This window comes from Bison bison, unplaced genomic scaffold (assembly GCF_000754665.1).
Source record: "Bison bison bison isolate TAMUID 2011002044 unplaced genomic scaffold, Bison_UMD1.0 scf7180017862979, whole genome shotgun sequence".
NCBI classification, from domain to species: Eukaryota; Metazoa; Chordata; class Mammalia; order Artiodactyla; family Bovidae; genus Bison; species Bison bison.
In genome coordinates, this window is record NW_011493551.1 from 227,521 (window position 1) to 241,603 (window position 14,083).

Here is a 14,083-nt window from a genome sequence, read left to right on the forward strand (position 1 = left end):
GATAATCACGATGGTGTGATCACTGACCTAGAGCCAGACATCCTGGAATGTGAAGTCAAATGGGCCTTAGAAAGCATCACTACAAACAAAGCTAGTGGAGGTGATGGAATTCCAGCTGAGCTATTTCAAATCCTGAAAGATGATGCTGTGAAAGTGCTGCACTCAATATGCCAGCAAATTTGGAAACCTCAGCAGTGGCCACAGGACTAGAAAATGTCAGTTTTCATTCCAATCCCAAAGAAAGGCAATGCCAAAGAATGCTCAAACTACCACACAGTTGCCCTCATATCACACGCTAGTAAAGTAATGCTCAAAATTCTCCAAGCCAGGCTTCAGCAATACATGAACCGTGAACTTCCAGATGTTCAAGCTGGTTTTAGAAAAGGCAGAGGAACCAGAGATCAAATTGCCAACATCTGCTGGATCACGGAAAAAGCAAGAGAGTTCCAGAAAAACATCTATTTCTGCTTTATTGACTATGCCAAAGCCTTTGACTGTGTCGATCATAATATGACTGTGTGGATGACAATAAACTGTCAAAATTTACATTAGCATATGTAAAATAGATAGCCAACGGGAATTTGCTGTATGACTCAGGAAACTCCAACAGGGGCTCTGTATCAACCTAGAGGGGTGGGCTAAGGAGGGAGATGGAAGGTAGTTTCAAAACAGAGGTGTGTGTGTGAAGTCACTCATTCGTGTCCAACTCTCAGCGACCCCATGGACTGCAGCCTACCAGGCTCCTCCGTCCATGGGATTTTCCAGGCAAGAGTACTGGAGTGGGGTGCCATTACCTTCTCCTGAGCAACTGAACTGAACTCTAAATATGGGGAAAAGCAACATGGGGGAAACATTTCTTGGATCACAACAGTCTAGTAAGATAGATGATACAGAGACTCTATAGGATAACAGGGCCTAATTCAATATAGCACATGAATAGCCAATCAATGGAATTCTTATCCTAGGAATGAGTCTTCCTAGCCCACGGGACAAATTGGTCATGAAATGCCTCCCACACCTTGGTCAAATTTATGACCCAAAGTGGGAAGCGAACCAAAAAGAACAAAGAGCATCACTCATCACCCAGTTAAACTAGTGGGTTAAATCATAACCCACTGCAGTTACCTACCAACAGTGTACCCTGAAGGGAATTCAGGATGAGAAAAACAGGATGAGGTGCTCTGTGCTTTGGCCTCTAGATAATTAGATGCATGTCCTGGGAAGAAGTTCAAGGACTCCAGATTCTTGCATCTTCACATGTGTAGAAAAGTACTGAAATCACTAACTTGAGATGTCTGTTCTTCATGATTAGCAGTGATCTTTTACCAAGATGTAAGCTTAACTACTTGTATTTCCCAGTCATAAAATTCACATATATACTGACTTCTCCCTTACCTCTTTGGAGCAGCTTACTCAGAGCTACTGGTTGACTGTTTCCTGGGCAGTAGTCCTAAGACTCTGAATAAAGCTTAAGCTCACAGCCCTCAGGTTGTGTACTTTTAAGTTGACATAGGGTTTGACTGGAGAAAACAACAGGATGCTTTCAAAATAGCAGTCCTAGTGGAGAATGGGCAGAATTGAGAAGCCAGAGTGCAAGGCAATTAGAAGAGATCTGGGACATATGAGAACAAGGAAAAACATGATACCTAGAAGCAAAACAGAAATCCAAGATGTCTTGTTTTAACGAAGGTGCAGGTTGTGTGGTCTAGCAAAGGTAGCCAGTAGCTACATGTGCCTATTGAGCATTTGAAATGTGGCCAGTGGCATAGATTAAAATAACACTTAGATATATGGTACTAAATACAATGTATTATTTATTTATTTAGGCTGTTGTGGGTCCTGGTTTCTGCACTCAGATTTTCTCTAGTTGTGGCTCGCAGGGGCTACTCTTGGTTGCAGTGTGGGGGTTTCTCATTGAGGTGGCTTCAGTAGCTACAGCACACAGGCTCAGTAGGTGTGGCACACTGGGCTTAGTTAATCCGAGGCATGTGGGATCTTCCCGGACCAGGGATCGAATCTGTGTCCTTTGCAATGCAAAGCGGATTACTAACCACTGGACCACCAGGAAAGCCCAAAACAATGTATTATTAAAATTGATTTATTGGTTCTACCTTTTCCTTTTTCATTATGGTTATTAGAGAATTTTAAATCACATATGTAGCTTGCACTGTACTTTGGACAAGGATGAAGCATATATTTACTGATTTGTTCACCAAATATTTGTGGACTATCTCCCTGCTCAGTTGACAAAACTGATAAAGACAGAATAGCTCCTATGGGGGCTTCATTCCTTTCAGGAGACTATGATTATGTGATGAGTCTCATGTGATGTGTGCCCTTGAGGTGTGCCCTGGATACGTGGGCACATCAGATCCTAGGCGTGGTGAACCAGCAGAGAAGCCTGTCCGGAGGAGGCTTTATCCTGGACGACCACTGATGTTAACTAACTAAATCAAGAAGTAGAATATTGCAAATCAGAGGGAATCACTTCATCAAAGTCTGTGACTGTTTTTCCTCATCAGGAAGTTGTCGAAAGGCATAGCGTTTAAGGAATGCTGGAATATTAGAGATATTCCAATACATTCCTTCTATTTTTGCCCTCATTTTAGATTAAGCATGACAGAAGAAATAAAATCACATGAACATGGTAGGCAAGGACAACAGGCCAAACCTTAAAATTACTCTTGGCTAAAATAACTCCATAAACCGAAAAAGAGGAGTTCTTGGCCATAAAACACACAACTTGTACTGAGGACAGTAAAGCTGACACTCTGTTTCATTCTTAGGAAGTTAATTAGCCTTGGAGGCTGTAGATAGTGGCCACAGTGGTCACTTGACACTCTCAGGATCTGACCTCCTCTGGAAGGGAGGCACCCTGCACCTCAGATCCACTCCTAAGAATAATACTGTCATTAAACAAGTGTCAGATATTTGGCACATTATCTGAGGAAAAGAACTGGAAAAAGTTCTAAGAGTGTAATACCCATTCATCCTTTTCCAATCAATAAACCCAAATCACAATTGTTATTGTATTTGTAAATCCAGCAAACTTGCTGTGGTTCACAGAGCTTTCATTCTGTGTGGATTTGCCCAAATTAAGAACTTTCAATCATCTTGCCTTTTACAAACTTAATAGAAAAGAGTTTAAAGTAACAATTGTGCCCAGCAGTGTCTGACTCTTTTCCACCCATGGATTGTAGCCCACCAGGCCCCTCTGTCCATGGATTTTTCCAGGTAAGAATACTGGAGTGAATTGCCATTTCCTCCACTATGTGATCTTCCCAACCCAGAGATTAAACCCGTGTCTTTTGTGTCTCCTGCATTGGCAGGTGGATTCTTTATCACTAACGCCACATCGGAAGCCCAAAGTAAGAACTAATTGCAAACAGAAAAGAAAAATCAAGAACTTCAAAATAGTTTTCTGCCTGAAAGTTTTGCTTCAGGTCTTATAGACTAGAACTGCTTATGTCTAAATTGTCCCTGGTGCGTCCAAGTTTCGGAGAACTGCAAAGTAAAATCCTAGCGTTACCATCGAATTAGGATACTTACTCTTAGAAAGCTGGTCCATAAAGGACATCATCCATGAAAAACATCAGCTATTACCCATGGTGGTGAATACTAAAGGCAGACGATTTGCTCTTTCAGAGTAGGGTCGGTGGAACGACCTGTCCATCTCTTAACAAATCAGTCTCTAGAGTGATGAGAGTGCCATTGTTTGAGCCAATGACTCTACTAGTGGTTAGTCACCAGAAGATAAGCTTTGGTAAACTCAGCTGTGGTTTTTCCAGTAGTCATGTATGGATGTGAGAGTTAGACCATAAAGAAAGCTGAGGGCCGAAAAAGGGATGCTTTTGAACTGTGGTGTTGGAGAAGACTCTTGAGAGTCCCTTGGACTGCAAGGACATCCAACCAGTCCATCCTAAAGGAGATCAGTCCTGAATATTCATTGGAAGGACTGATGTTGAAGCTGAAACTCCAATACTTTGGCCACCTGATGTGAAGAGCTGACTCATTTGAAAAGACCCTGATGCTGGGAAAGATTGAGGGCAGGAGGAGAAGGGGATGACAGAGGATGAGATGGTTGGATGGCATCACCGACTCAGTGGACATGAGATCGGGTGGACTCCAGGAGTTGGTGATGGACAGGGAGGCCTGGCGTGCTGCGATTCATGGGGTCGCAAAGAGTTGGACACAACTGAGCGACTGAACTGAACTGATGCTGGGAAAGATTGAAGGTGGGAGGAGAAGGGGATGACAGAGGATGAGATGATTGTATGGCATCACCAACTTGATGGACAGGAGTTTGAGCAAGCTTCGGGAGTTGGTGATGGACAGGGAAGCCTGGTGTGCTGCAGTCCATGGGGTCGCAAAGAGTTGGACACAACTGAGCAACTGAACTGAACCTCAGATCTCTGATGCAAGGCTCAACACCCAGGCTTCCCGTCTCTTCTTTGAGGAGAATGCATTTGCTACTTCCCTGAGCAATCTGCAGGTTTGGGGCTGCTGGCCACCTTTCTGAGTTTACTTCCCTTAATAAAGGAGAGGCTGTAACGGCAGCAAACCAGCCTGGGGAGGGACTTACTAGGGAGTATTTTAAGGCCATTTGGAAAGCATTCATTTCTTCAGGTAAGTCCCAAAACAGCCAGATGTAAAGAAAATATTCTGTTACAACAGAACTATATTATATTAGCATCAGAGAATAATTTGGAGTAGGCTGCAAAGAAATAAAGGAACATGGCTGTTGGGATTTCCCTGGTGGTCCTGTGGTTAGGACTGCATGCTCTCACTGCCAAAGACCTGGACCCCATCCCTGGTTGGGAACTAAGATCCTGAATGCTCTGGGATTCAGGATTTCAGCAGGGCCAAAAAAAGAACATGGCTGTTTCAAATGCCAATGTTCTCACACCTGGAGGAAAAGGCCTGCACATCTTAAAGGAGTAGAAACCCCAAAACAAGAGGAAAGGCCTCAGAAATCTCGTCTGGCTTGAGATAAGAAAGAGGACACTTGGTCACATGCTAAAGAGACACCACACTGCCTTTAAGTCTATTAATTTATTGAGTAAAAATGAAATCATCATCAGACATATTAAATTCAGTTTGGTTTGAATTTGGCTGATGTCCATTTGCAGCAGAGATGAATGAAGGGAAAGAGAAGACACAGTGATGCTGGCAAAGGGACACCGAACAAGGCCATTTCCCATTAATTATAAAAGCAGGCATCACACAGCCAGCGTGAGTCATTAGCAAACGGGGACGTGATGCTGAATGAGCAGCGACAAAACCAAAGTAAGCAAGAACTCGGAAGAAGAGAGAGGCCAGAGCTTTCAGAGGACAAAATGCAGCAGGGGCTGCATGGAGAGCAGTGCTGGGCGGGAAGCTGCCCGCTCACTTGGGGAACACTGTGATCACGTCATAGCCCTCAGGTGGAGTGACCCGTTCCCGGGCATGCTTTTCACAGTAGATCTGATCCTCCACAAAGAAATGGCCCTTCTGTTTCAGGTTGGTGCCACAGTCGGTGCACACGTAACACTCGGGGTGGCGGTGACGTTCCCGCAGCTTCACGAACACGCCGCTGCAGGAGGGGGGAGAAGAGGTGCTCCATTAGTGATGAGTACCTGAAGGTGACAGGCTGGAGCTCCTCCCAAAGGGCTCCTTTCCAAGGGCAGATCAGAGCCTCCCCATTGGCCTCTAGTCATAAAGGGGCTTCTCCTGCCTGGAGGCCAGAGACATTCCCCCTGAAGAATTCCGGAAGTCCCTCCCACTTCAACAGAGCAGCCCAGCTTTTTCTGGTTTTACAAGTTCATACCCTACGGGTTTCACAGCCAAGGAAAGCCTTCACCACCTGGCTCTGGGACACAGGACCAATCTCGCCTCTCTGCTCCATTTTCCAGGCAGGATTTTTTTCTCCATCACGCCCACAACGGGCAACATCCAACCCTTTCCACATTTTCATGGTTCACACAACCTGCGGGGCCACTGATGCCTGGGGAAGGCAGATACTCACACAATGCCAGTGCCACATTTGTCACACATGGGCAGCTTCTGGGCATTTCCAATTGAAGCAGCCACTTTGGTGACTGGAGCCTTAACACTTCTGAATCCTGAGGGCTTGTTGGGATCCCCTAAAAGGAGGAAAACATTTGGGTTAGCCAGGAAGGGCAGGATTGTATAAGCATCATTTAGCTCTTTCAGAGTCACTTATATGTATGTTCCAGCAAGGTCATGGGCACCAGAATCAAACAGACTTGACTGCTGTGTGATCCTGGGCAAGTTACTTAACTTCTCTGGTCCACAGTTTCCTTTTCTATAAAATAGGAGAACGTTTCCCCTTCAAAGTGGAACAAAATGGTTGAAAAAGATACATGTAGCCCTCCCTGGCATATATGCTCAGCCCTCAAAACAAATTACATTACATGCTGATTAAATACATGCAAACACATTGATATGGGACTTAAAAATACTTTGCTGCTGCTGCTGCTAAGTCGCTTCAGTCATGTCGGACTCTGTGCGACCCCATAGACGGCAGCCCACCAGGCTCCTCTGTCCATGGGATTCTCCAGGCAAGAACACTGGAGTGGGTTGCCATTTCCTCCTCCAATGCATGAAAGTGAAAAGTCAAAGTGAAGTCGCTCAGTAATCAAATGGCAGTGTAGTCAGAGGCCAAAAGAAACCCACATTACAAGGACAACAAAATCATTATAGTACAGAATGCTAGAAGTCAGATAAAAACCACCTGCCACAGAGCAGAGACAGTAGCAGCCTTCCTGCAGTCAGCTTTCTGCATGAAAAACCAGCTCCTAGTTTCCAGAGCTCTGCCTACAGCCCAGTTCATCACCTGTGTAGGTAGCCGTGAATAATAACAGTAAGCTACTAATATTACTATTATTGCTATATATTTGGCTGGCTGTGTTTCCACATCACATTTTTTTTTTCCTGTGATGTTGGCCCAGTAAGTATTGTTATGTTTGTCAGTTATTTACACATCTCTGTCTGGACTACAAATTACTGGACCACCAGAGCTCTGTTTCATATATTTTTTCAATACTCCACAGAGCCTACCACAGGTTTAGCAGAAAAGAATGGTGGGCTACAGTCCATAGGGTCGCAAAGAGTCAAACATGACTGAAGCAATTTAGCATGCAACATGCACAGCCCAAGGTTATCATCTTGCCCTTCCAAACCTTTCTCCCTTCCTTGCTCACAGTCCCAGCTTTGTTCATTATAGAATCTTTTTTTTTTTGCATTAATTTTTATTTTTATAAAATATTGCACTCAAGTATCATTTCTGTCTTGATTATCAAGTTTTGGGGTACCAACTTAAATTCTGTACCCAAAGCAAATGCCTCCCTCACCTTATCCTAATTCTGGCCCTGCCTGAAAGGATCTCAAAGGGGCCTGGCTGGGCAGCCTCATGACTCTGAGTGTCCCAAACAAGCTCCCTCAGTTTCTGGCTGGAACCAGCTGGGCTGTCTACCTGCCGTGAAGACAAGGAAATGGCATCTTTGCATACCTGGAAAGCTTGGAGAGAAAATCGGTAGTTCTAAGGAAGCCAAACCTATGAGGTCAGGGTCTCTTATGTGATGGACTGTATTTCACAGAAAAATTACCAGGAAAGGTAGGAAGTGCAGGAGGAGAGAAGTAACATGACACATGAGCCCCACTTGGTAGGAGAACCCACATCTCTTTTTGGAACAGAGAGAAGTGAACTGATGGAGCTGGGCAAAGTGTGAGTAGAGGAGGCTGTGGGCTGCCTGATGCTGACCTCGCTGCAGCTTATGCAGCCCTGCAGCACCACCTGCTGGCTTGATTTTCTTCTCTTACCTAGTCAGCCAACACTGCAAATGCAAAGAAAATTCCACATCTTTTTTCTGTCCACTTCACTGTTCAGCAACACTCAAGGGCTCCATACTGCCTACAGAATCAAATTCACGGTCCTTAACCGCACACCTGGTGGCCCTTGATGATCTGAACCACAGATCACCTAAGGAGTCTCCTGAAACCCTGGGCACCTGCCAAAATGAGCCTAGATACCTTCTGAGCAAGCCTCCAGCTGAGTGCACCTGGGAAGTCCTGTATTAGATATATTGAAATCACAATTGAAAAAAAAAAGACTCCTTCTCCCTGCAAATTTCAGAATTTGACCTAAAGCAAGAGGGAGTATGAGGAATCCTGGACCCTTTCTCCCAGTCCAGACGCTAAATTTCACCCCAAATGAGAAGACCCACATTGAGTCTGGAGAGTTATCACCAAGCCCTGCTGCAGCCTCATGGCTCAGATGGTAAGGAATCTGCCTTCAATGCAGGAGACCCAGGTTCAATTCCTGGGTCAGGAAGATCCCCTGGAGGAGGGAATGGCAACTCAATCCAGTATTCCTGCCCAGAGAATTCCATGGACAGAGGAGCCTGGTGGGCTACAGTCCATGCGGACACGACTGAGCAACTAACACTTTCACTTTTCTCACCTGCTAGAGCCAAACCTCCCACCGGGGCCTCACTGACTGTGTGCCTGGCACTTTGCACGTGTCATTTCCCTCCAGGCTGTAAACCACCTGTGAAGTAGCCATTATTAGCCTCACTGGACGTGTGCAGAGACTAGGACTTAGAGAGACGAGCCACTCCCTCGAGGTCTCGTGGTGAGTCACGGGCAGAGACTGGACACCAGTGCTGGTGGTGCAGGCTGCTTCATGAGCCACGGGCCTTCTCGAATGACAGCAACCCTCACCGAGTGCTTTTACCATGCACCAGCCACTGCCCTGAGCTTTGACCATTATCTCTCAAATGAAAACAGGCATTTGAGCTCCCTTACTTGAGAGCCTTCTGCATGTGGTAGATGTCTGGATTGGAACTTATGCTGTTTCTTTTGTGAAAATTTAATGCAAGTGCATATTAAGAGATAAAGGAGAGACCACAAGATCTATCTCCCTTTTCATTTTCAGCAAAATCTTTATTTTATTTGGCATAAGAAGATATCCAGTCATCCAACCTAGGGGAGAAAAACCATAATTCTCAAACTCTCTTGCAACTAGATAGGGCCATGTGACTAAATTCTGGTCAAAATATAAATGGAATAGTCATGTAGGACTTCTGGGAAAAAGAAAGCTGGTACATCTGGAAGATGGATTCCTCAGTTAGCCTTCCTGGTGCCTGGAAGTAGACATGATGGCCAGAGCACTAGCTGCCAACTAGCACCAGGAGGTAGCCTTGAGAATGGAGACCACTGGCTTGGCAGGCAGAATATAGGATGCAAGGGGTCTAGATATTGATGATCAGGGAACTGCCACCTCAAGACAGTTCAGTGATCCTGGGCTTCAGGTCCTTCTCTGTGACCTCTGTGACCTGAGGGCATTCAGTGAGCTGAGCCCTGAAAGGTATACGTTCTACTTTGGGTTGGAACAGATTGATATTTCCTTTCTTAAAGGATTTTACACCCATTTATTCAGAGTAGAGTTGTGATTTCTCACATGTTTTGAAAAATTATCATCTTCTAGGGTTGGACCCCGAGACTTCGGTCAGTTGGGCTAAGACTGGAACTTAATATAGAGTATATGACTCATTCCTTCCAAACTGCACAGGTACTCCAAGCAAAGAGGGATATTGCTGGCAGGGATAATATCCTTCTAGCATAAAAGAAAGGAGAAAGCAATGGCAACCCATTCCAGTACTCTTGCCTGGAAAATCCCTGGACGGAGGAGCCTGGTAGGCTGCAGACCATGGGGTTGTGAAGAGTTGGAGATGACTGAGCGACTTCACTTTCACTTTTCACTTTCATGCACTGGAGGAAATGGCAACCCACTCCGGTGTTCTTGCCTGGAGAATCCCAGGGGCGGGGGAGCCTGGTGGGGAGCTGTCTATGGAGTCGCACAGTGTCGGACACGACTGAAGCGACTTAGCAGCAGCAGCAGCATAAAAGAAGAATTGTCCTAACTTCCTGTGCCTCTAAACTGCCAATTTCTTTAAGGAACCCACCAAAGTGGGGAGGAAGCCGGGGTGCTGGGTGTGTTCAGTAGGGGACTTTCAGCTAAGGAAGGACTCCTGGGGAGCTGACTCTGCAGTTGGGGACTTTCAGGAGGAAGGGGACTCTTCCAGAGGCAGCTCAGTTCTGACCCTCACTGGCTGTCCTGGGCAAAGAGCCAGCCCCTCTGGAGCCTGGCTGAAGTGGATCTCACAGAACCACCACATGTCCCTCCCAGAAGTACCAACTCTCTCTTCACAAACAGGCACACTGGGAGCAAGAGAGCAAGAGAAGGCAGGACTCCATCGAGCCTCAGGGAAAAGGACAGTGCAGAGTGTAGAGGGCTGCAAACCCCAACTCTCCAGACGTCACTGGTAGCTAGGTTGACAGTGAGAATCAGAGGTGCTTATGAATGACGACCTGGGAGGTGGATGAGCCTGAGAGCTGTGGCTCACAGGTCACCTTTTTGAGAAGGAGGAAAAGCCTCCCTTCTACAGCACACCCGTCTGCCAGGAATTTCTCACTGTTGTTGCTGCCATCCGCTTGAAAATTATCATAAGAAACAAACAGTGTCTGATGTATACAGGGCAAAGACTATCTCCTGAGACCTGCAGAGCCAAACGGGTAGCCCTGGGTGCCTCGAGCTTCAGATCTCACATGTGGACAAGCCAAGGCTGGCCTGGAACCTCTTGATGAGGTTTCAAACATCGTCACAGTTATGAAGCACCTACTGTGTGCGCCAGTCACAACTCTGGGTGTTTTGTGTAATTTGATCCTCACACCAATCTTAAGAGGAAAGGATTTTTATCCCTGATTGACAGATGAGCAAACAAGTCTAGAAAGGTTCAAAGGGTTGCCTAAGGTCAATTCCGGGGTATATTGCCAAACCGGGGGCCCTCGGACTTTGAAGAGGCCGTCCACCCTACAGCAAGAACAAGAGCATGGCCCCAAAGTGAAGCCCAGAGCCTGGCTTCCCTGTGCTGCTGATTCATTCACTCTGCTGTCACAGCCCACGACCTTAACCCACTCACACGTGCCAACCACCACAGAAGCACGGTATGTGGGCTCAAACGAAACTAGTGGCCAACAGACACCCCCACAGAACGCCACAACCATCAAGTTCACCGCCGCCTTCAGTCTCCCTCAGTGCCTGCGACAGGAAACAGCTAAGCAGGTGTGGCTGAGAGCTCATTCAGTCCCCCTCTTTTTTTGAAAGAGCTTTTAGCATTTAAGAGGCCGGCCTTCCAAAGCACACTGCTCTCTCCACCTCTCAGGCTGTGTTCACCTGTGTTTCAGCAACGACTACCCCTCAGCTCAGGCCTCAGACAACAGCTTCTGACCACACACACGGCTGATTACCTTTCTCCTCAGACTCCAGAATTTCCTGCAAAACCAGGAATGAAGTGGACTGTTTCGGAGGCTCATTTAACTCCTGTTTCTCCTGAAGCATCTTGTAAACTTCAGATTCTTTATCGATGACGAGTCCACTTGGAAGCTGAGAATGGTCTAAGCTGTAAAGAATGTTTGCAAGTTCATTAGGACACGTCAGAAGTTAGGGGGGGGAAATCCACCAGCACCCCCTTCCAAGAGAAGACACCCCTGTGTCAAAGAGTGAAGAGAAACTATCCCAATGGATGAAGCCAGCTCCTAATGCAGCCACGGACCCCCCTGATGATACGGTGAGGTGTCTGTAGGCAGGGCTGGTTGCTGCTTCAAGTCAGTAAGAGGCTAGAGTGGGTGATTCAACTACTCTTTGGCCTAATCCCATGGAACAGGAATGCTGTGCTTCTTTCAAAATTATATAAACAACATTATGTCGAAAGAAAATTTAGAAGAGGGAAAATGTCAACCACAACTGAGCACTGAAAACTCAGCTGAGTCCCCTTAGTCCAGGCCTCATTCTTTCCCCAGAGCAGAAATCAGTGTTTCCTGATGATATCAAAGTGTTCTCTCTGTCTCTATAAAACTCTCCTCATTCTCATGGCAAGGAGCTCTGGTCTCTTCACCTACTACACAGAGGTAACAGTGTACACCTTGTCCAGTTCACAGGGTTGGTGGCAAGGATGAGAAAGTAAGTACTTTGTTTTTTTTATTGGAGCACAGTTGATTAAGAATGTTGTGTTAATTTCAGGTATACAGTGAATCAATCGTACATACACATATATCCAGTCTTTTTTTAGATTGTTTCCCATCTAGGCCATTACAGAGTATTGAGTAAAGTTCCCTGTGCTATACAGGAAGTCCTTATCAGTTATTATTTTATTTACAGTAGTGTGTATATGTCAATCCTGATCTCCCAATTTATCCTTTCTCCCACCCCCAAACCCCTGCCTTTTCCCTCTGGTAACTATAAGTTTGTTTTCTACACCTATGATTCAGTTTCCGTTTTGTAAATAAGTTCATTTGTACCTTTTTTTTTTTTTTTTGATTCACATATAAGTGATATCACATGATATCCGCCTTTGTCTGATTTAACCTCACTAAGGCAATCTCTAGGTAAGTACTCTGTAAACAATACAGTGCTGCTCCGTGTAAGGGAGATGGGGGCAGGGGGGTGACAGAGGCCTCAGCTCAAGCCTAGGGACGGGGCCAACCAGGCCTTGCTGCCCACACCTCCCCTTGTCCCTTGGGCTCCCCACGACAGGATGAGACAGGCAAAGCTGGGGCCTCTTTCCTCCAGAGCCCGTTTTCCAGGGGAGGCACTGCTGCTGCCTGGTCTGAGGGAGGGTGGAGAGTGAAAGGGAGCAGACTCCAGTGAGCTTTACCTCTTAAGTCTGTCCTGAGTCCCACCCCCTCCACTGCCATGCCATCCATTAACAGCCCAGCTGACCAGCTTTCTAACTTGTCCCCTGGCTGCCACTCAGCCCCTGGAACTGTCTTTCCTCCGACCGGAGGCCAGAGAGAGATTTTAAACATAAGAATTAGACTGTGTCATGATGTGGCTCAAAGTGTTCTCATCTGACTCAGAACCAAATATTTACAGTTTTAATAACAAAAACACAAGCTTAACCAAATTCATCTTCTTTGGAGTAAATATTTGCTACAAAAAGTACAAAGGCCATAAAAGATGTGGCTCTGCTCCCCTCTCCAAGCACATTGCTTGGTACCCACTGCTCACTCCAGGCAGACAAGCCTTCATGGGGTTTCTAGGACACACCAGCCTCGGGGCCTTTGCACATCCTGCTCCCTCTGCCTGGAATATTCGCTCCCCACACAGCCCCATGGCCTCCACGCTTCACTCACGTCTCTGCTCGGATGTCCCTCCTCAGAGGGGTCCCCGACCCTCAGCTTAAAACACTCCACCTCATCCACATCACTTCTCCCCTTGCTCTGCTCCATCTTTCTCCACATGTTTCTAACTCTTTTACCACAAATTATACTTATTTCTTTATTGTCTATCTTTCCATGCAAAGCAAGCCCCACGAGGGCTGGGCTATGGCCTGTCTTTTCCATCATTGTGGGTCCTGCCCTCAATCAGTGCCTGGCACAGGACCAGAGCTCGGCAGGCATTAGGGAAGTAGATTAAGTCCCTCTCTCCTCCTCGCTGCACCCTGTCTCTGCTCCTGTGGGGTCACAGGGAATCCCCCCCCAAGGCTGTGCCAGGGAAATGGGCAAACCAGGTTCCTGGGTCCTGATCACCTGCAGTCTCTGAGCCTCGGCTGCTTTTTCAGAAGCCGCCACCCGCTGGGGAAGAGGGACAGTGTGCCCGGGGGAGCCAAAGAGGAAATACCAGATGGCAATGCAATTTATAACCCACCCATTGTATAATCAGTTTACATTCCATTTTAAATGTGCCTCAAGTCACAAGGTCACTCACATCAGTGAAATTCCGGGTTTTTGCTTTGAGTACACAGCCAGGTTCTCACAGTTGAGGACAGAGCCCTCCAAGAGTGACCACTGCTCTGCTGCTCTCAGGGAAGGTCAACATGTAATGGGGAGAGACGCATCCGCGGGTCACCTGTGCTGGCTGTGGGTGCGGGAGCGGGTGGCCACCACCTCTGTCCACCCACAGTAGGTGGCCCCTGCACTTGCCTCTCTCTTCCATCTCCCCAGGCAGGTGATGGGCCACCCTGAGGAGGGACAGTCACCAAGAGCCATGGTCTTCCTCTGGCCACCTTTTCAGCCCTATCGA

General features: G+C 46.7%; 1 protein-coding gene across 1 annotated transcript in view; it reads right to left on the reverse strand.

Moving 5' to 3' along the window:
- Positions 1-5,037: 5,037 nt before the first annotated feature.
- PDLIM1 (PDZ and LIM domain 1) overlaps positions 5,038-14,083 on the reverse strand; it is a gene marked incomplete at its 5' end in the record, with an annotated part of 23,473 nt that continues 14,427 nt past the window's right edge. The window contains 3 exons of the mRNA XM_010833107.1: positions 5,038-5,572; positions 6,005-6,122; positions 11,311-11,462. Of these exons, the coding sequence (XP_010831409.1) occupies positions 5,386-5,572; positions 6,005-6,122; positions 11,311-11,462 (457 nt within the window). The remainder of the gene's footprint in view (positions 5,573-6,004; positions 6,123-11,310; positions 11,463-14,083) is intronic.